Here is a 23,948-nt window from a genome sequence, read left to right on the forward strand (position 1 = left end):
GCTCTAGACCAGTTTTACTGAGGGGCCCAGGAGGGGCCAGGGCTTAGACAGAGGGGGACACACAAAAATAAAAAAGATGATATTTAAGCATTCAAAATCTTTATTTTAGCTCATTTTAAAATCTCATTTAAGTATATTTGGAAGATTCACATACATTGATTGAAACAATGAGATGCATCAACAATAAAAATGATTTATCTGCGACAATGACATTTATCATTTTTGTGCACAATTACTTTTATTTTGAAAGTGCAGTACAGTGAGAATAATCTATATCAATCTATCTTTCTATATATAGAATATATATATATATATACTCCATTACATTTAACTGACAGCTTTAGTTACGTTTCAGGTCGAGATTTAACATAAAAAACATGATTAATTTAAAGTGATTCGACATTTAAACGTCATAACAGTATATTTAGTAGTTAAAGGATTTTTGGAGAAAATTAAAATGCTGCTTACATAAATGATTTAACATTAAAAACGTGATACATTTAAAAAAAAAAATTAAACCTCATAACAGTATATTAAGTAGCAATTAAAACGCTGCTTACACAAATGTATCAATAATAATAATAATCCTATCATATATTTAGAATATGTAAAAACATCTGAGTGGGTCCATTCTGCATAACAAGTACTTTTACTTTTGATACTTTAAGTACATTTTGATGCTGATACTTTTGTACTTTTACTTCAGTAAGTTTCTATTTCACAGTGTGGTAGTAGTACTTTTACTGTAGTAAGGGATCTGAATACTTAGCTACAGACTCTCCTCTCTACACTACAATAACAGATTTTGCTTCTTCATGCCATTAAAGTAAGATTTATTGACCTATAAACAGAAAAAACAGTTTTGTGAAATAATTCTAAAGAAGGGTGCCAAATTAAATGGAAACAATTTTTTTCATGTTTCAAATGTCAAGACTTGACCTTCTATATAAGGTAAATTTAAAGTAACCTTAAAGTACTTTTGTACTTTTACTTCAGTAAGTTTTGAATGCAGGACTTTTACTTGTAGTGGAGTAATTTCAGTGTGGTATTAGTACTTTTACTGTAGTAAGGGATCTGAATACTTCTTCCACCACTGGTTATGTAGCTACAGACTCTCCACCTCCCTTAAAAAAAATTTTTGGCTTCTTCATGCCATTAAAGTAAGATTTATTGACCTATAATCAACAAAAAAATGTCAGTTTTGTAACATAATTCTACAGAATGGTGCAAAAAGTAAATGGAAACACAATACTTTCTCATGTTTTTTCCTGTTTGTAAGACTTTTTGTTCCATATAAGCTCAATTTAAGCTAGTTTAAAGCACTTTTCAAGCACTGAAAACACCACAGTAGAACTAAAGTGGCCTCCAGCTCCTCTTAGAGTGAATTTCATTGCCAACAATGACTTTCCTGCAGCACTAGTGACTAAAATCAAAGTATTAATTACCTCGTTCCCTCTGTGTCGTATCATTCTTCCAGAGCGAACAGCTTCATTTTCTCTGCTGCTCTGATAGTCTCAACAACTTCTGCCTGTCTTCTCGTCGCACCACAGAAGAAGAGCTCTCTCAGGCGTCTGTGAAGCTCCATAGAGACTTTTTGAATACAAAGCACAATGCAACAACTCTGAGGTGACACCCGCCCCCCCCCCCCCCCCCCCCACCCACACACACACACACACACACACACACACACACACACACACATAAAGACACAACACCCAACACATAAAAGTGCAAATCGTTTAATCTCAGCCACATTTTTACTTATATACAGTGAAGTTGACCCTAAATAACCAGAAATGACTCTTTCTCTCTCTCATTTACCTCATTACAATGCAAATTTTAAAACTTGCGGCTACTCCACGTCGACCCTAATACATTCAACAAAGCGAAAAAAAAACAACAACTTAGGAGAGAAAACAAAATGTAACTTGCCTGAAATAAAAACACCGTAAAATGTACAATAATACAAATGGCACACCACGAGTCTGTTGTGTCAGAGTGTGACAGAATGATTCCCCTCAAGGGTTGAAGATTCAAGTTGAGGTTATTTTTGTGAATTTTCGCGCCCGCCGTTTCATCGCCAGGGCGCCTCATCTATCCCGTGCACACTACAAACACACACACACATCCTTAAATCAGGCACCGGAGAGATTGTCTTTTGACACATTTTGCTTCTGTAGATTACATACATTCACTAGGGAAGGGTACACGTGTCTATGTGTGTGTACTCAAAACAGTTATGTTGCAATCCGTGTGCACTAGGGGTCCCAAAAAGTTATTGCCAGCTTGCAGAGTACATGCATCGTTTTATTTTCATGTGATAATAAAGCCACTGATGTGTGGATGCGTGCTAAGATGTGAGAAAACGTGTGCCTCCGTGTGTTCTGGTGTGCAGTGTGTTTCTCTACGGGAAACTCCTCAAAAAGGCACTTAAATAGGGGGAATTAGTTGGTTTTTATATATATAATTATCTGTGGTAAAACATGGATGCAAGTGGCAGAAGTATGTGGAGATAATCCACATCTACAAACATACTTCACTGTCAATGTAAAGCTACATCCACACAAATACGTTTTCATTTTAAAATGGATTTCCAACATTTTAGCATCGAATCAGAGATCTACAACCGCCTGAAAACGCACATCACACGACTATTCACGTACACCGGGCATGCATGTGCCGGTGCAAAGAGAAAGCAGATTGTCTAACGTTACTTCGGGTTGAGAAGACAGAAAAAATACTACAGAGGAAGACAAGGTTTGTACAACTACACTAGGATTCTGAAAGCTGAAAATCATTATTACCCCCAAAAAGTTGTGAAAACAGAAATACAACAGAATGCTATAATTTGGTAATCCTTTTTGGCACATGTTCAACTGAAAACTGTACAAAGACAATATATTTTATGTCCAAACTGATAAATTTGGTTTTATAAATGTACACGCTGAATTTGAAACATTCTGTTTGTATTTGTTTCACAGTTTTCTGCGACAGTTTTAGTCTGAATGTGCAGAAATAATGGGGGGTTTTTTTCCCAGCAGAGTTTTCCAAACTCTCTGTTTTAGGGGTTCAAAAACGCCGAGTCAACGTAGCAAAGTTATGAGTTTTAAAACAAAAACACATTAGTGTGAATATAGCCTAAAATGCAAATGCATTCACACAGTTGCAGTCATACAAACACAATATTTTCCATCATGTAATCTAAAAACTAATCACTCAATCTGACAGTAGCCTGCCTCAGTTTCTGGATAGGGAAGATTCTTCTGTGCAAAAGTTTACCTTCAATGTGCAGCCTAGCAGGAAGTAAGTGCACATCCAATACTCACCTACACTTACTCTCATGCTTTTTTCGTCTAAAACTTTTTCAGGAGGTCTTTAAAAAAGGAAAAAAAAATCAAATACTTGATTCCATAAGTCAACAAATCCAACGCAAAGCAATTTCAAAAAGGCACCAGACTTGCACAGTGCAGGTGAGTCTCCTGTGCTCGAGTTCAAACAAACGTGGAAAGACTGGGTTTCAGTTTATCATCTGTGAGTAGAGGAGGAGGAGGAGGAGGAGGAGGAGATGGAGGAGGGGGTGTGGGGGGGTGAGGAAGTCATTCAGGTGAGCATGGGCACGTCGTCCTCTGAAGTCGTGTCTTCGGACAGCGGGATGAGCAGCACGTCGTCATCCGACGAGGACGAGGAGGAGGAGAAAGACGGGGAGGCGGAGAGGGGCATGGAGTTGGTGGAGGAGGAGGAGGAGGGCGAGGCTCTGAAGAGGGAGATGCTCAGGCCCAGCGTGTGGAAGATGGAGGCCAGAGAGGGGCTGCTGGGGGGGACGGCCACAGGAGGAGTCTGGGGAGTGACTGGACTCGGAGCTGGCGGAGCGTACGGAGGAGGAGGAGGGGAGGCGACAGGAGGCAGGGGCAGCGGCAGGAGAGGAGGCGGGGCCTCCTGCTGCTGCTGCTCCGACTGAGCCAACAGGCCCAGTTTCTGAGGCACCGGCTGGTTGACGGCCTCCACGGCCGAGGAGGAGGAGGTGGGCGTGGAGTGAGCCGGCTCCTGTCCGGAGGGAGCAGCGTCCGCCGGCTGCTGGCTGGAGCTGGACGCCTGGCTGGGCCTGGAGGGAGGCCGCGGGATCAGGCCCCACCTCCTCATGCGACGGACGGCCCGGCGGATGAATCGGGGCCGGCGTCTGCGGTGCGGGGAGTTGGCAGCGTCCTGACGGAGGAGCTGGAGGATTCCTCTCAGAGACAGAGACGAGGTCTGAGGAGGAGGAGGAGGAGGAGGAGGAGGAGGAGGAGGAGGAGGAGGAGCAACGGAGACGTTAAAACACCTTCAGCAACTCGACACGCGTTGGCCTGTCACCATAACATTTATATTTTACCAGAAACTATCATGATAAACCATAGTATCGTTGTATTGATGTTGTTTTCGTTTTATAACGATATTAGAGGAGAATAAGTTCATCCTTTTCCACAGTAATGCATTTTTAAATCTCGAGAATATTAAACATTAGAATTAAAATGTGGAAAAGAAATATTAAAATATCCTAGATAAATAAAACATAAATAAACTACAATCAAAACAAATTAAACAGACTTTTAGGCTCAGAGATAATCATATATTATGTATATCATATTGTATTATTATTATTATTTTATTATTAAAATAACATAACAATAACATTTGTCTGGTTTAAACTATTGTACAGTGTCATTGAGTGTTAGAAAGGTACTTAAAAAAGTCAATGTATTATTATTATTAATATTATTATTAGGGACCGAGCACCGAAGGTCCACTTATTATTATTATTATTATTATTATTATTCATCTCCCTAATGAATCGCCTTTTTGGGGGCTTTTTCATATTCCAAAACACACCATATTTGGAATATACGTCAATCTCCCGTGAAATTTACGTAGTATTCGTGGGAATGGATGTTGAGAAATGACCTAATAGCGCCCCCTAGAAATTTTTATTACTTGAAATAACTACTCCATCACATTTTATGGCTTTGAGATTTTTTTTTTCTTCAAATTCGTCCTGCCTGTCAAACATTTGCAGCTTTACTTTAAACACAAAAAAGCACAAAAAGTCACCCATGTAAACAATATATTGAGTCCAGAAAATAACTATTGTGCCTAAAAGAACTATCGTGTCCATTTTTATATATGAAACGATAAGTGGATATAGTAATTATCGTGACAGGCCGAGACACGCGACTTCAAACCAAGTTCAGAGCAGCTTGGCAGCGTCCCATCAGACAGAGCTGGCTTTGTTTTATTCTCTTAATCCCTCCACAACCTCAGCTCTCCTTACCAACTAATAATAAAACACCTCAGAGTGAACCTGCATGGTAACAGCACATTAGCTCCATCTTAACACTCTCCTTTCTTCGGCCCACGGCTGATTAATACGGCTGCTACAGTGAAACATGTGACTTACAGACGGAGACAACAAGGCTGACTATAGATTACAGCAGCTGAAGAGTGAAGGGTAGAGACATGAGGTTCTCACAGTCACATTTATTGAAATCTTTAAGCATTTAACTGACTTATTATGGTCAGTTTGTAGTCTGAGGGATGTGTCTACTAGGGATGAGGATAATTAATCAATGAACGATTAATAGTCGTCAAGAATTTGGTCGATCACGTGGAATTTTTAACCAATCTGTATATTTTTTATTTTAATTTTGGGCTGAGAATTAAGTTGGATAAAGCTACAGTTTGTAAACTGAAAGTTGCAATAACTAATTAAAAAACACAAAGAAATACAAGAGGATTCATTTGGAGGAAAACTATCTTACTGTATCAAACCTTGCTAGCATGAATCACTGGGTTTAATTTGATCAAAAACTTATTTAAACACAAAACATTTAAATATGCAAGATTACTGTGAAAACTAACCTCATGCCTCTTCGGGGGCTAAAACATGAAACATTGAAACTTGACGTCTTCCTTATAGTTTAATCTCACTGAGATCGTTTAACAGTCGACAGGAAGTCTATTTTCGTCCTTTTAAAATAAAAGCGTCTGCTATCAAAACAGGCTTTTGCTAGAACTGTGTATATATATATATATTGTTGTGGCTGGGGAGAGGGACATCTGGAATGCCCTGCTTAGCCTGCTGTCCCCGCGACCCGGCCCCGGATAAGCAGAAGAAAATGGATGGATGGATATATCGCTTTTATTTTGCCCATGTATGCATTTGCATGCATTTCAAGCTGTTACATTGTGCGTACTTTGTTAAAAGCAGGCTAAATTTAAGTTCATTGTGAAGCTGGCTGCTGTATTCACACCCAGACTCTAATGAAGGGAGCTTCATTTGAGCTGAGACTCCAAAGTTCACTTCATGACGGTGGTTTTAGTAGCAGGAGATAGTTTCTTTAGGAATATATCGAGCCAATATAAAAAGCTGCCCGAGCTCAATATTATAGTCACTTTACCACCAAACACCTTTATTTGCCATTTATGACATAACATTCCTGTTTAAAGTCTGTTTTCATTTTCAATCCTGTCTACACACATTTATATTACTTTACTTATATATTTCACTTGTTTTAATTTCAGGACTTTATTTAAACTGGCCAATTGTATGTCTTGGACTCGGATTTTGCTTTTACTTGCATGATTTTCTTTTTATACAGTCATGAAAAAAAATATTAAACCATTGTTTTTTCAGTTTCTTGTTCATTTTAATGCCTGGTATAACTAAAGGTACATTTGTTTGGACAAATATAATGATAACAACAAAAAGAGCTCATAAGTGTCTAGACATTTTTTTCCATGGTTTTCTTGGTAATAACCAAAATCATTAAGTAAATGTACCTTTAGTTGTACCAGGCATTAAAATGAACAAGAAATTGGAGAAAACAAGGCTGGTCTAATAATTTGTTCCATGACTGCAGATATTTATATTGCTGTGAGGAGCCTGAGGCAAAACATTTTTTTATAAACAACAACAGCATCTCTGTACTTGCTGCACACATGATCAGATGAAAAAACTTAAAAGCAAAACATCCACATTTTAAAAGCTGCGGTGCTCGACAGGTTGCTTTAGTCTGAACGTATCATGTATAAATATCAGCTGAAAAGACTGAACTAATCATTGATTGTCAGATATCAGTAACAGACTTTGGTGCTCCTTTTTCTCACCTCGTTGGGGTTTTCTGTGGGGAAGTCCTCCACTGGGGGGATGATGCCCTGTGCGATCAGCTGACCGTAGGAGGGAGGAGCCTGCTGCTGGATCAGCTCCGCTTCCTGGCGACTGATCGGAGCAAACAAGCTGCAAGAAAACATACATACACACATTTAGATGCACACACACACACACACCGCTGCACTGCTGATTCACTCTCAACTGATGCCACATTGTTTTGTTGTGCAGCACCAACAACTAGGGATGGGAATAATTAATCGATGATCGATTACTGGTCGTTCAGAATTTGGTCGATTACATGGAATTTTTTAATCAATCTTTGCATTTTTTAAGTTAATGTTATCTTTGACTGCGTATCAGTATCACTGAACTGAAACACGGCCAAGCATTAAGTTCTGCGGCCGTACGTCAATAATGAGCTGAGAATTAAGTTGGATAAAGCTACAGTTTGCAAACTGAAAGTTGCAATAACAATTATAAAACACACAGAAATACAAGAGGATTAATTTGAGTAAAATTAGCTTAGTGTATCAAACCTTGCTAACATGAATTACTGGGTTAAATTTTATCCAAAACTTATTTAAACACAAAGCACATTTAAATATGCAAGATTACTGTGAAAACTCTTTGACGTTATCTTTACAGTATAATCACACGTGAGTTAGTTTTACGATTGACAGGTTCGTCAATAGTAGTTGATTGCTCTGCTTCAACTACCGGGATGTTCGTCGCAGAAAATTGAAACTGAATTTTGTGAACTGAATTTGAATTGTGAGAACTAAATGTTCAGTTCCAAACTAATAAATTCAATTTCAAATTACAATTCAGATTTAGTTTCTCACTGCAATGATTCAAACTGAACAGTACAAATTCAAATTATGTGATTCAAATTCAGTTTTGTAATGCAGTTATTCAAGTTAAGCAACTCAAATTCAAATATAAATAATTCAAATTCAGTTTCTGGTGGCACATATTTCAGCCCATAACTGTGAATGACAATAAGTGGTGAACATGCTGCCTCAAACAATATCCCAAAAGCTAGTGAGTGGACAGTGAACGGGCTCTGTTGCAGTAGAACTGGTTACCTGTACTCCCTGGTCCTGAGCGAGTACAGTTTACAGGTGCAGCCCATGGCGATGACCAGCAGGAGCCCACAGACCAGGCTGCCCACCGTTGCCGCGGTGATGACCTTGCGGGGCAGGATGACGGTGCAGTTGAGCTCGTCCGTCCCGTCCTTACAGTCCACCTGGCCGTCACAGCGCCAGCTCTCAAACACACACCTGCAGAGGGAACAAAGGGCCGTCTGTGTGTCAGAGGAGCAGGAATAACTCCAGCTGCTGTTTACGGCTTACTGCTCGTTGTATTTATAGTCTTTCTATTGTTGCACTAAATGTTTGGACCTTGGGTTTTATCTCAAGTGTGTCCTTCTATGTACAGTACAGCACTGTATATAAATACAACAATGTATATAATACAACAATGTAATATATATATATATATATATATATATATATATATATATATATATACATAAATTAGGTTACACAAAGAACAAACCTATTTTTTGTCTTTTTATTTTAATTTATTTATTGCTGTTTTATTAATTTATTCAGATTTTTTTGTTTGCCTTTATATATTAATTTTAATTATTTGTTTTCTATTTTTTTTTTTCTATTTAATTTTTTTACGCAGGTGTCTTAAAATTAAATAAAACACAATTTTTTTCAAAAATTACTCCATTCAATATATTTTTCAATTATATATATATATATATATATATATATATATATATATATATATATATACACACACACAGTACCAAAAGGTTTGAACACACCTTCTCATGCAATGGTTTTTCTTTCTTTATTTTTTATTATTTTCAACATTGTAGTTTAATACTGAAGACATCGAAACTATGATGGAATACATGTGGAATTATGTAGTTAAAAAAAAAAAGTGTTAAACAAACCAGAAACGTTGGCTACTTTAAATAATCTAAAATATAAAAACATTCTAGTTTGTTTAAATTATTTTCTTATTTATTCTTAAATTCTCATTGCTCTTTCATAGCTTTGATGTCTTTAGAAATAAAGAAAAAACATTGAATAAGTTCCAATGTGTCCAAACTAAATTTAACTACAATCAATGTACAAACAACTATCCCCAATTTTTAGTATGCTTATATATATATATATATATATATATATATATATATACTCATGCAAGAGTATTTGTATGAAAAGGGTGCCTATGTATTTGTTTATATATACATAAACATTTTTAGATGTTGTCATTTACCCACGTGTTGTTTAATGTTAAAATGTAAAAGTGTATTTTTTTGTATTTTCTGTATTAATTACAGTAGTGTGGAATGAATCACTATTATATAACCATAAAAATTAAAAACCAGGCAGTCATTTACCTGATTTATTGATTTAAACTGAATTTTAAAAGGAATATATTTGTGATATTAACAGCAATGCAATAAGATAACTATTCTTCTCATTTAAAATGTGTGCAGATAATTTGCATTCATTGTCATTTATATTGCACTTGAAATATTTGAGAAAATATTTGGCTCCAATAGTTACTTCCTTGTAGCAGCGCACCTTTATTTGCCTTCGAATTCTCACACATAGAAGGAAGGAGTTTAGTGTGTATAATCGAGGCTCTTGTATAAAAAAACAAAACAAAAAAACAGTTCAACTCTACAGCGTCGTCGTGTGAATTTTTTTGATTTGGATTAGAAGAAAGGAAATCGTTAAGAGCATCAAGCTACGGCTTCATTCATTGGAAACCTGCACTGAATATACATTGCAGACCTTTTTTTCCACTAAAATCAAAACAACTGTAAACCCACAAAATCGACTTAATGTCCCATACTTCATAAAAATCAATTTGCTCTGAGACGGTCATATTTCTGCACACACCCTCTGACTCACACACTTCTATTATAACCAAGACACACCTAGAAACTGATACTTAACTAACCTGACACAAACCATATCAGCATTTATGGCAACAACAAAAAATAGTAGCTGAACTGACAATAAATCAACAGTTTTGTCTTTCTGCAAAATGACAAATAAGCCTTTGACACCAAGTCAAATTGGAAGTCTTACAGGTTTGAAAGTTTAATCATCTACTTCTATAACAAAGAGCACGTACTGCGATCAGATCCTAACTGGGGATTTCCACCGGACGCGTTACAGCAGCAGCACGTCAGCTTAGCGAGCCGGCCGTATACACGCGAGATAACGAGATCACGCGATAATCCTGACCATACGGGAGACCGCAAGATCCCATGATAAACTTTAAACTCTATTTATACAGTCTATGGATAAACTGTGTGTATAAAGTCAACAACAACAAAAACCAACTTACTTTGCCTCTCTGAGGTGAAAGATATGTTGATCTGACCATCTATCCCTATAAAAACAATATGTTATGTCATAAATGATTGTATGATGTTCCACTTCAACAATCAGTCTCTTGTCGTCCGTGTCGCCGATCCTCTGAGACCCTTTGATTGATTGATTGCTGATCTGGTGCCCCGGTCATAACATAATGTTGATGTGAAATAGTTTTAGGCTGCATGAACTGCGTATTGTGTTTTATTTTGAAAGGGGCGGAAGTGTTTTACGCTGATTCTGAGTCGGACTTCCTGTCTGGTGCGATCTGCTCTGTTGAGATTTACGCGGTTTGGCAGCGTCTCGCGGAAATGCTCGCGTAGAGACGCTGACGTGACGCTGCTGTAACGTTACGCTACGCGCCCGGTGGAAATGCTCTCATTGATTAGAGTGTTACCTATTTGCAACGTCATACGCGACGCTGACGTGACGCTGCAGTAACGTGCCCGGTGGAAATCAGGCTTAAGACCCAGAACGGCTTCAAATTGAACCCTTGAGAAAAACTGTTTAGTCAACTGCAGCTCACAGGGTCCAGAAGAGAATGAGACAGCTGTCCTCTCTGAGCCAGATTAACAGATTTTCAGACACTGACCTGTCACTGTCACAATGAAAGGTCCCCGGCTGACACACGGTGCAGTCCCTCTCGTCGCTGCCGTCAGCACAGTACAGCTGGTAGTTGCATCTCTCTGTGACCGGGTAGCACACCGGTCTGCCAGCGAAGTGACTGGATGCCACGGCTCGCTGCCCCGCCACGCCGCAGGCGAACTGGTTGATGCCGCAGCCCCGGCAGCCCTCCTCGTCCTTGCCCGTCTCGGGACAGTCCCATTTCCCGTCGCAGTGCTGCTCCTTGGTGTAGCAGCCTCCTGCCGCTCCGCCACACCGGCCCTCCCACGGGGGGCAGTACGTCCCCACGTGGAACGTGGCGTTGAAGCCGCTCCCCTCCGAGCTGGGAAGAGTCTCATACGTCATCGACATCAGGCCGGTGTGGGACTCAACTTGGACTGATTTGTAATTGGAAGAGCTGGTGATCTGTAAAGAGAAAAGGAAACATCATCATTAGGAGTGTTTCCACCGAGTACTTTTTGGAAAGCAGCTGAGTGTTTTGGCCCCGCCCACTAGTTAGTTCCCCCTCGGCCTCGGTTCCCAAACAGGTACTTTTGTAGTGGGATAAAAGAATATGTACAATATTTGCAGCAATGTAACAAGATAATTATTTGATTCCTCTCATTTAAATGTGTGCAGATAATTTGCATTCATTGTCATTTATATTGCACTTGAAATATTTGAGAAAATATGTGACTCTAATAGTTACTTCCTCGTAGCAGCGCACCTTTATTTGCCTTCGATTCTCACACAAAGAGGGGAGGAGTTTAATGCGTATAATCGAGGCTCTTGTATAAAAGAAATTCATTTTAAAAAACAGTTTAACTCTCCAGAGTCAGAGTCGAGTGTGAATTTTTTTAAATTTTGATTAGGAGAAAGGAAATCGTTAAGAGCCTCAAGCTACGGCTTCATTCATTAGAAACCTACACAAAATATATTCCCATTCAGTTACTTTGGTAGCGGCTAACCAACAGAGTTCGAATATGACAACAAACCGACTGGCAAGCAGTGCTGCCAACTTATCGACTTTGTCTCTATATTTAGCGACTATTCAGACCATTCTAGCGACTCTTTTTCAAAAAAGTGACTAGCGACAAATCTAGCTCCTTTTTCTGGTGTTATTGGAGACTTTTGGAGACTCGTTCCTACTCTTCTTAACGAGTAGCAGGTACCGTCCCAAAGCACTCACAAGCGGCCCAGTCCTCCTGCAGCAGTCTCTCCCAGCTGCAGTCAGAGCAGGGGATGTTAACCCCTCAGCATCCAGTTTGCAACTGAGTCATGCATGTGCGAAGCCACCAACTACAACCAAATACAACTACAACTCCATCACCCCCTACTCACAAAGCTGGCAACCTCCTCGATCTCATTTTCACCAGGAGTTGCTCGACTACCAATCTCTCTGTAACCCCACTTCATGTCTCCGACCACTACTTTATCAAGTTCTCCCTCCCACTCTCCCGATCGGACTGTCTGCCCTCACCGACAGATACCACACTGGTCCGCCGCAACATTCGCTCTCTCTCTCCTCCTTCTCTGGCCTCAACTGTTCTCTCATCCCTCCCTTCATCAGACTCATTCTCACTTCTGCAGCCCAACTCTGCAACCGACACTCTCCTTGCCACCCTCTCCTCCTCTCTTGACTCACTCTGTCCTCTCACTCCTCGGAAAGTGCGCAAGTCCTCCCCTGCCCCTTGGCTGTCGGACTCTGTGCGTGCCACCAGAGCTCCCCTACGGGCAGCAGAACGGAAATGGCAGAAAACTAAACACCCTGAGGACCTACGCAACTACCAATCTCTTCTTGCTGCCTTCTCATCTCTGATCTCAGCTGGAAAAAGCTCTTTCTATCAGGCCAAGATTCAATCTTCATTCTCCAACCCGAAGAAGCTCTACTCAATCTTTACAAATCTCCTGGTCCCTCCAACCCCCCCTCCTACCTCCTCCCTCCTACCGATCCACTTTGTCAACCACTTCCTGAAAAAGATTGAGGAAATACGCTCGTCATTTACCCATCCAGTCTCACAACCTGCCTCTCCTCCCTCCCCATCAGCGTCTCCCTCCCTCTCAGCATTCACTCCACTGTCTCCTCCTCAAGTGCTCAGCCTTGTAACCTCTGCCCGTCCTACCACTTGTCAGCTCGATCCTATTCCCTCCCACCTGTTTCAGTCTATTGCTCCTGATCTCCTCCCGTTCCTCTCCCATCTTATCAACACTTCCTCGACTACTGGCTGCTTTCCTAACTCTCTGAAGGAAGCAAGGGTGAATCCTCTCCTAAAGAAATCCACCCTCGACCCATCCTTAGTGGACAACTACAGACCCGTCTCTCTCCTGCCGTTCCTCTCCAAAACTCTGGAACGGGCTATCTTCAACCAACTATCCTGCTATCTGCATGGGCACAACCTCCTTGACCCTCACCAGTCTGGTTTTAAGAAGGGCCACTCAACAGAGACTGCCCTTCTCGCTGTGACTGAACAGCTTCACAAGGCGAAGGCAGCCTCTCTCTCATCTGTTGTGGTTCTACTGGACCTCTCTGCAGCTTTTGACACTGTGGATCACCAGATCCTCATCTCCACCCTTCATCACCTGGGAGTATCTGGCTCTGCCTTGTCTCTGCTCAAATCCTACCTCAAGGACCGCACCTTCCGTGTAACCTGGAGGGGTTCTGTTTCAGAACCCTGTCTACTCACCACCGGGGTCCCTCAAGGCTCGGTCCTTGGTCCGCTCCTCTTCTCGATTTACACCAACTCCCTTGGCTCCCTCATCCACTCGCATGGCTTCTCCTATCATAGCTATGCCGACGACACCCAGCTAATCTTCTCATTTCCCCAGTCTGAAACACAGGCAGCAGCACGTATCTCTGCATGTCTGGCCGACATCTCCCAGTGGATGTCCTCGCACCACCTCAAACTCAACCTGGGCAAGACTGAGCTACTCTACCTCCCAGGGAAGGGCTCCCCCACCACTGACCTCCACATCACTGTGCAGAACACAGTGGTTGTCTCCACAGAAACCGCCAAGAACCTTGGCGTGACTCTTGACAACCAACTGTCCCTCTCCACAAACATCACCGCCACCTCAAGATCTTGCAGATTCTTGCTGCATAACATCAGGAGAATCCGTCCGTTTCTCACTCAGAAGGCAGCTCAGGTCCTGGTCCAGGCACTGGTCATCTCACGCCTGGACTACTGCAACTCCCTCATGGCAGGTCTGCCTGCCAAAGCCATCCGACCTCTGCAACTCATCCAGAATGCAGCTGCTCGATTGGTCTTCAATCTTCCCAAATTTTCACACACAACACCTCTCCTCCGCTCCCTGCACTGGCTACCTGTGGCTGCTCGGATACGCTTCAAGACTCTAGCTCTGGCGTACTCTGCTGCTAATGGTTCAGGTCCTACTTACATCCAGGACCTTGTCAAACTCTACACCCCTGCCCGTCCTCTCCGCTCTGCATCAGCCAAACAGCTGGCGACTCCCACCCTCCGCGGGTCAACTCGCCTCAAAACCACCTCCAGACTTTTCTCTGTCTTGGCTCCCAAATGGTGGAACGAGCTCCCCACCGACATCAGGACCTCAGACAGCCTGTACATCTTCCGCCGCAGGCTGAAGACCTATCTCTTCCAACAATACCTCGGTTAAGCCATGGTCACCTAACACATATATATATTTAAAAAAAAAAAAAAAAAAAAAAAAATTGCTCTTCTTCTTCTTCTTCTTCTTCTTCTTCTTCTTTTCTATTCTTTTCTTCTTTAACATATAGCACTCCTGTAGCAATGACAGTTAGCTCTTAAAGTTATGTACTTACTCGATTCCTATGGTCTATGTCTAGTACCATCAGGTTGAATGCACTTATTGTAAGTCGCTTTGGACAAAAGCGTCTGCTAAATGACATGTAATGTAATGTAATGTAAATACAATCAGCGTCGACTAGTTAGTAGCGGCTCAGAAAGTAGCTACTGAGGCAGTTACTTTCTGAGCTGCTAACCGATGAAGCTGGGTGGATCTTGGGCGGATCCTCTCTACCAAACCACACCGATAGCGGCTCACTTGAGGGAAAAGTACCGAATGGAAACGTGCCGACTGGTTTGTTTTTTTAAAAAGGAGGGTTTATAAATATTTGGCTACATACGTAAGAGAAACTCACAATTTTGATAATGTCTCCTTTGCCTTGCTCCATGTTGTACACAGTGAGTCTGTCTCCGGGCCCCAGCACCAGCTGCTGCAGGTCCAGTCTCAGTGGCCTCGAGTCCTGAGGGTCCAGAGTCCACACACAGAACAGTGCAGGGCCCCGGATGGCTGGAGGGGAGAAGGTCCCGTAGAAGGTCTGGAGGTGTCCTCCACAGGGCCACTCAATGGGAGTGGGCGTCACAACGGGCTCCCTGTGGGTCTGAGGCTGCTCCTGGTCCTCCTCCTCCTCCTGCCTCTCCTTCAGCAGCGCCCACAGATCAGACTCAGAATCTGTGAGATAATGTCTCTCAGAGTCCCTCTCGTGGTTCTTCTCTGTGTACGCCTCTGCTTTGGCCTCTTCTGTCTGTGTGCTGCCGTACTTTGGGGGTTCTGGGGTCTCCGCCTCTGCACCACAGCCCTGCTCGTCGCTGCCGAGGCCGCGGCCTTCGCCGAGACACTCCACCTGGCCGTTACAGCGCCACGAGAAGGGAAGGCAGCGGCCGCCCAGGCACTCGAAGGATGTGACCGGGCAGTCACCGGTGTCTGGATGTGAAGAAACAGAGAAGAGAAGAATCTAGATTAGAGTTTGACAACAACAACAACTGAAACATGCAGCAGAAATGCAAATTTCTTATTACTTATTCCACATACGAATACATTAACCCATTGAGGCCTGAAAAACCGCTGGGCGATTTTAAAATAAGCCTCTAATTTTCTGGAAATTCTGGAAAAATTCTGGAAAAAAAAGTGTGAACTCTTCTACTGAATAATAGATTTTTCAGCCTCTGTAGCAGATAGAAATGAAATTCAAAAAGTATTTGAGAGCTTATACAAAATACTACAAAACGACGTAAACGCTTTCCAGGCTTCAATGGGTTAATACATGATAGGGCTGGGCGATATATCAATATAAAAAATACATCGATATATTTTTAAATGGGAGATGGAAAGACCATATTGCATATATTGATATAGTTCAATTATTTTTTCTTTATATATAAATGCTGCCCTTACTAGGGTTTGCCATATTTAGTTATTTTGTAATGTTCGTTAGTCTTTCCTCAAATAAATATATTTATTTCAGAAAAAGAGTGGCCTATTTTATTTCATAGGCTATTTTTATTTAAGTTTTTTTTATTTAAATGTGCACTTTATGGAGCTTTGATTAAAAATAAACTGTTTCAATAAAACTACTTGTGTCATATTTAACACACAGATGTAAGTGTAAGATGGATGATTTTTTTTAAAGATCTGGGCACCCTTCTTTTAATACGCTGGTAAAAGACTCAACTATTGTATTAAAAGGGATGATAGATGGCAATGAGGGAAACTGGCTAACTGATGTTTTTGGGTTATGAAGGCAGGGCATTCATTTTCTGTTTATTATCATTTTTAAATTTCCTTTCAAAAAACACAGCATTTTAAAGTTGTTTTAATCACACTAAACTGATTTACTGTTTTGAATAACTTCCTGTCGCTAAACGGATGCAGCTTTCAAAATAAGAGCACAGTGTGTTAACAGAATCGACCACAGAATTTACAAGAAGACTGTCAAAATAAGAGGCCTTAAATAAAATATACAAGAACCTTTATTCTCCTTTAAAATATGCAATGATTAAGATCAGAGTATATGATGGAATAGTGGCATTAAAATATGTGAGAGGCACCAAATTTGGGATTTTATGAAAAAAAATCTAGCCAGCCATTTTTCCACACTGGCTGGCTGCTCCATGTCCTAGAGGAAAGCATGTTGACAGCAATTAAAAATGACACAGTAGGATAACAAAGATTTTATAATAGGAGTATCTCCTGACTGTGAAAAATGTTCTGTGAGGTGTTTGCTCTCATTTAGCTCTCAAAGAGCAAAAGATTGATGCATTTTACTTTACAAGGAGATGTTTCTTTACCTGTTTGACAGTTTCAACCGAGGCTCCAATCTTCCTCAGAAGCGTCATTACTAGTCCTTAAATTAAATTCATTTTGAACGTGGACTTAAAATCATTGTTTTATTTTATAGCCCTGGCTTTTGGCCTTTGTGCCCTCAAAAAATTGACAACACAAAAGGCCAAGTGGCCTTGCCCCTAAAATGATGAAATTCCAGGCCTGGACAGAGCATTTTCATTGTATTGTCTGTATTACATAATAAGTAGTTGGATATTTGTTAGTTTTTTTGTGGCCAGTGTGTTGTTGTTTGTCGTTTTTGTCTATGTTGAAAAATGCAATAAAAATATTACCAAACAAAAACAACAACTACTTGTGACATATTTGTCATGTCATGTCATATTTGACTTTGACTGAACATTTGCTCTCACTTTGCAATAAAAATATCAGTATATATATCGTATATCGATATTCAGCCTAAATATATCAGGATGTGACTTTTGGTCCATATCGCCCAGCCCTATCACATGATACACCTCGATTTTTTTCCCTTGACAGCACTTTAAAAATGTTTAAACAAAAATATGTTTGAGAAAAAAGAAAGGTGATGCTCTCATACCTCTGGCGTAGGTCAACCGAAAGGACGACACAGGGAACAGATGTGGGAGGAAGTGGTGCATCACTGTAATATTTCCCCCTGGAAACTCCATCGGTTGCGGCAACTTGGAGCCACAAAGGCCAACGGGCTCACCGCCAGCTGAGGATTTTATGGACACCCATTCCTTCCTACACCGCGCTGAAAACTGGGAAAAGCTGAGAAAAGATTTAGAGTGAAATTAGCAAGAACACAATCTTACTTATATAAAAGTACCAAGTAAGAGGCAGCATTTTTTTTGGACGAAAGTGACACAATATGCTCTATATAGTTGTTCCTTTAATATCTCTGGGTGCATTAGGACATAATGGGCAATGCTGCAAATCACTGACAAGGACAGCTTAATGGCTATATTTGATCGTTTTTACCGATTTTGGCACCAATGTGATCAAATTCTTAATCTGTCAGGTTTTAATTTTGCTGGATTAATTTAAAACCTTCCAGTCTGATAACTTTATCCATAAAGAGAGCTACAAAAACCTTTTCTCAAAGTCAAATTCAAGCACTTTAAGCATTTTTAAGTTATACATTCAAGCTTTTCCAACACCTTACAGCTATTGTAATTTATATTTTACATTATATTCCACTTCTTAATAACACTTACTTAGATGTTATTGTGCTATAAAGAGAAGAAAAAAGCTCCTCCACAGCACACATGGCACAAACCCATACACTGCTTTAATGCTGCCATTGTTCCATTGTTCATTCTGTGTTTACCTTAGTTTAATCAATTCTTTCTCGGTATGTCTCTTGTGTGTCACTGTTGAGGTGTGGCATTTATTACTTTGATAGGTTGAGGTCCAAAGTCAATTTCTAAGACTGATTGTAACACTGATAACAGTATAAAATGATGTTTTTGTGACATCAAAATGAAAGGAAAATGTTTCTAAACGTGTGTCCTGTTAGTAAGTAGACTTGTCAACCTATAACCTAAACTATAAGTTACTTTATTCACTAGCTCATCACTTTTCAAATCCTGAAAACACCCACTTCAAAAATATTTTTGTGTTTTCAAAGATTGCCAGAGCCTGTAGGAACCCTCAACATTGCATCCTCACCAAAGAACATGATCAGGCAAGATCAAGATCAGGTTTCCCAATATTTCCCCTGTAGTAAAGACATTCAATAGTACAGCACATCTTGTGCCTCTGAATTACATAAAAGTCAGGTACATTCTGTGCATTATTGTTGCAGATAGCATCAGATATATAAGTGCATCTCAATACATTAGAATATGATGGAAAAGTCAATTTCCAGTAGTTTAAGTCAAACAGCCCCAACCAAGTATTGAGTCATATAGATGACATACTTTTCAGAGGCCAACATTTCCATATTAAACATACTTTTTAAAATTGGTCTTTTGTAATATTCAAGTTTTTGAGACTCTGAATTTTAGGTCTTCATTATAAATAAGCCATAATTAGAATAATTAGAATAAATTGAATAAATTAAGACATGAAATGTTTCATTCTGTGTGTAATGGATCTATATAATGTGTTATTTCCAATTTTTGAATTGAATTACTGACATAAATAAACTTTTCTATCATATTATAATTTTTTGAGATGCTCCTGTACAGCAAACAATTATAGCCGGTAGTTCACATTCCCTCGGTGCCTTTACCTGAGAACGATAGGTTCATCTTCCGGACCCTCGATGATCCAGCAGTCATAGCTGGGGCCGAAGCGGTAGGACCAGCTGTGGTAAATAGAACTCCTGATCTCTCCCACTTTGTTGTCCAAGACTTGGAGGGAATGCCCACAGCGGGCTGAGAGACATTGGAACAAAAGGAGCAAAGGTTAAGAAGGCAAAATAACTCCCGTTTTAATATAACTAAACCGTTAGTGTATGTTGTTGAACCTGTGAGAAGGCCCGTCACAATAACTACTATCGACTATATTATATATCGACTTATCGTTCGATATATAAAATGGACACAATAGTTTTTTCTGGACTCGATATATCGTCCTTTACATATTTTTTTGTGTTGTGTTTAAGGTAATGCTGCAAATGTCGAATGCCGAAAGAAACCTATATTTCCCAAGCAGCCATTCCAGCTGTTTATGTTATTTGTAATATAAAGTTAGATAATTAAAAATATTTACCTCAGTGCATTTTTTTTGTTAACAGAGCCTGCGAGTCCATTTTATTTATTTTGACTGTAGTTTAATTATTTATGTTTTATTTATCTAGGATATTTTAATATTTATTTTCAACAATTCAATTCCAATGTTTAATATTCTTGAGATTTAAAAAATAATTGCTGTTGAAAAGGATGTACTTGGATTGTTTTGCTCTAATTTCATTATATCAGTGGCATAAAACAACATCAACCATACTATAGTTTATCATGATCGTTTCTGGGAAAATACATCGTCTTATAAAATGTGTTATCGTGACACGCCTAGCTGTGAGGTGTTAAAGATTAATTTCATTACACGACAGTTGAAATTAGGAGAAGTAGTGTGGCATAAAGGAAATAAAACTACTGTTAATATGATCTGCATGTCTACTGTTACCATGATTAGGACACATTGCATGTTACAGAAAAGTATGCAAGCAGAAAGTGACATTTAAAAAAACCTTTTCATGGCATCCACAGTTACAACATGTGATAAAGTGCTGACTAGTTTGTTTCCTTACCGGAGCAGAGGGCCGGCTCAAAACGGCTGCATGCTGCAGAGGAAATAAGCAAAAACAGAGCAAGTCAGGCAGGTGTTTTATCACCACGGCTCACAGGTCGTAAATGCTGAATGACATTAGAAATGCAAACACGACCTTTGCTTGATAAACACTTAAAGTTAGATAGATACGCGGACAGACAAAAGACAGTCAAACTGATTAATGTGTATTCACTCACCTGTTATGGTGAAAACTAGGAGGGCACAAAAGTTGTAAGTGACGGTCATTGTGGTAGTGCTTCTCCTCCAAAATGTTGGAAATTATATAAAAACTGAAGACTTTAAAAGGGCTTTTTAAAAAAAACTTCAGAGTAGCTCCATTTTGGGAGGTTTGTTCAGGAAGACATCATCTGCAAAGTGAAAGTAGAGATGGTGAATAAGAGGTGTGTTAGATTTATTTGCCAACCATAAAACAGCCCCATAATGTTATTACAATCGTACTCTGCCAACAAACAGGCCAGCTAACACAGCTGAAGAGCTCATTCAGTAGTTGTGATTAGAAATAAAGCATTAAGTCTATGAAAGGAAAGCAACTGTGTGTTGCTATTATGTACTTTTCTACAAAGAAAAGGTTTCTTGGTCTTCTATGACACCAAACTAAATATCTTAGGGATTTGAGCCATTGGTTGAATAAAACAAGGAATCTGAAAATGTAAACTCAGACCGTTTTTCCTAGTTGTAGCCCAAACAATTCAAAGTCCAAATCAGCTTTAATAGCTAGGAAACTGTGTACAAATACAAGCAATTCTTGGATTTTTCCTTGGTTAAAACAAGGAAGCTTAAAAAGGTAAGCATACAAATTTGACTACTGCTCCACTACTGTAGGTAGAGACAGACAGACAGACAAACAAACCACTAAACATTATCTATTTTTTTCTGTAAATATTTGTGAAAGCAACAATGGTTATCGCCATCTCAATGTATTTAGTCGCAAATATCATATTTAATTTTAGCCATATGGTCAAACTTTACTCAATAATAGCTATGACTATATTTGTATTCATAGGGGGGCTAATAAAATGTTTAAAAAGTAATATTTTACTATGAACAATACTAATTTACACGTGAAAATAGAAAATAATCAGAAAAACTAACCCATATGAATATAAGGGTCTGCAGTTTAAGAGTTTTACTATTTTAAATGTATAATATCAAAATTTACTAATGATACCTTGATAACAACCAAAATCATTATCAAGAAAACCATGGAAAATGTCTAGATATCAGCTCTTAAATTAAACTCTTATGAGCTATTTTTGTTGATATCATAATATTTGTCCAGACAAATGTACCTTTAGCTGTAGCAGGCATTAAAATGAACAAGAACTTGAAGAAAACCAGGGTGGTCTAATAATTTGTTTCCATGACTGTATATCTATAATCAAACCACTGCTGCTATATAGATATCCGGGCAGGAAAACAACACAGGGCCTCTTGAGCTTGATGTTATTTTGATCTTGAACACACTCACACTCACACACACACACACACACACAAACAGCGACTTCCTTCCCCTAATCTTCTCAACAATGACGCCAGGAACGAGTTATTAGCATTTCCGAGAAGAAATCCTCCCCACACGAACACTTTCATAGTCTTTCTGTTATCCCCAGTGACGTGAAACTGTGAGGATAATCGGATTCTGGTCGATAAATATTAAATTTAATTACCTACAAGTTTACAATATGTCCTGTGTTGACGTTGCGAGCCAGTTTGTGTTTGTAGGAGCAGCAGAGAGCCGCTGCTGGCCGTCTATGGTCCTCACTATGGATCTAGTCTACCGGAGCTTTAACCTGCGGAGCTAACGGCTAACTGCTAACATCCTCACTCCAGTTCTCGTTAAAACGCGTTTTTACAGGCGGCGACACGTCAAGAAAAGGTTTCCAAACACGACACGGGGGATTTAAGTACCCAAGGAACTCACAACATGTAGTCAAGAAGCGGCAACAACACAATTAAACGACAAAAAAACGACAGGAGCTGAGTACGTTACCGTGTCAGTCGGCCTTTCTTGTTGACAAGTTCTGAGCCACTTCCGTATATTTTAGCGCATGACGTCAGGGGGCGGGGCTTAACGGATTACTTTCCATTCATAAAACTTTTTCTTTACATTAAATGGTTTACACTGAATATATACATTTTATAACTATACTGTACATTTCTTATGTATATCCTATATATATAAATACATTCCTATAGGGCGATTAATGTCTTAATGGATTAAGTGTGAAATGTTTCTTTCTTACCACAAGGTGTCAGTGTCGGTTCATAGAAATACACAGAATTAGTTTTACAGTTTTTCTCAGTCGCTTTGGTGCATTTCTCACATCAATATTAACATTTGCACAACAGTTAGTCCAACCGCCACAACATTTAGTCATTTGTGCTCATCATAGTAGCAGTTCCTCATTCCTTCCAACACATTACAAATGCTTTTGGACATGCATCAAATGCTTTCATACAACTCTCTGCTGTTTTATAACATTAACATTGTTTATGACATGTCAGTCAAAATTAACTATACTTGTGAATGCTGGATATTCATTCCATATAAAACTAATAGTCCTCATTTCATTGCTTGAGTCATTACATACAAAAATCTGTCAAGCAAATGTTATATATCTTTTTAAAGTCTTTATTTTTTTACTGAAAATGTCTCTGGAATTTAATAATTTCTTTCACATGAACCTTAGCTTTCACTGATGAGAAGGCTGTGTGAAGCATTAGTTGATACCAATACAATAAGCCACTTCTCTACAATCACACAGAGCTGAATCCCATAAACACTTTACAACATATATGAATCAGCAGGAAATAGTGTGGACCATTTCTACAATACAGTGACTAGGACTTTATGTTTGTTGTAAATAAGAGTGTATTTTTTCTTTTGCACAATGCTGTGAACAAATTAGAATTGCAAAGTGCATATGCAATAAAAAAGTGAAACATACATATTCAGTGTGTTGTACTCAGTTACCTCACTAAATACAGTAATGTGTAACTTTACTGTAGTTTTCAAGTGGCTGTGTTATTAGTATATAGTCTGTCTGGAGCATTTTCAGGTAATGTCATCAAGATCTGACTTTTTTGCATTGGAAAACAATTCCAGAGTAAACTGTCATAATGAAAACATGACAGAGACATTTGACTATCTGGTTCATAAACATGGTGTCAGGACTTTTTTTTATCTTGATGATGCTGACACTTTTACTGACATGAATACTTGGTTTTGAGGAATGAGCTATGACTCTATTTTGAGCAAGTGACACACTTTTGCAGGTAATCAACTAGGTTTTGCAGTTTGTACTAATTGTTTTGAGAAATGCATTAACTGTTGTGCAAATGTAAATAGTGATGTGAGAAATGCATCAAAGCGACTGAGAAAAACTGTAATTCACAAAAATATAGAAATA

The 23,948-nt window shown here is 39.4% G+C and overlaps 1 protein-coding gene across 3 annotated transcripts; it reads right to left on the reverse strand.

Annotated features, from left to right (window-relative positions):
• Positions 1–1,723: 1,723 nt before the first annotated feature.
• lrp10 (low density lipoprotein receptor-related protein 10) lies at positions 1,724–22,570 on the reverse strand. Of its 3 annotated transcripts, none has more exons than XM_059355229.1 (10): positions 22,529–22,570; positions 20,715–20,885; positions 20,498–20,530; positions 19,478–19,622; positions 17,819–18,012; positions 15,296–15,861; positions 11,147–11,583; positions 8,230–8,424; positions 7,141–7,270; positions 1,724–4,248 (listed from the first exon to the last, which is right to left on the reverse strand). In XM_059355229.1, exons 2-10 carry the CDS (start codon positions 20,761–20,763, stop codon positions 3,601–3,603), a joined length of 2,397 nt encoding a protein of 798 aa, XP_059211212.1. In that variant the 5' UTR covers positions 20,764–20,885; positions 22,529–22,570; the 3' UTR covers positions 1,724–3,600. The 3 variants fall into 3 exon arrangements, with proteins under 3 accessions (XP_059211212.1, XP_059211213.1, XP_059211214.1); XM_059355230.1 differs by lacking the exon at positions 22,529–22,570 and adding an exon at positions 22,206–22,489; XM_059355231.1 differs by lacking the exon at positions 22,529–22,570 and adding an exon at positions 21,828–21,897.
• Positions 22,571–23,948: the final 1,378 nt, after the last annotated feature.

The sequence above is a fragment of the Centropristis striata genome, chromosome 17, assembly GCF_030273125.1.
Source record: "Centropristis striata isolate RG_2023a ecotype Rhode Island chromosome 17, C.striata_1.0, whole genome shotgun sequence".
Taxonomy (NCBI): Eukaryota; Metazoa; Chordata; class Actinopteri; order Perciformes; family Serranidae; genus Centropristis; species Centropristis striata.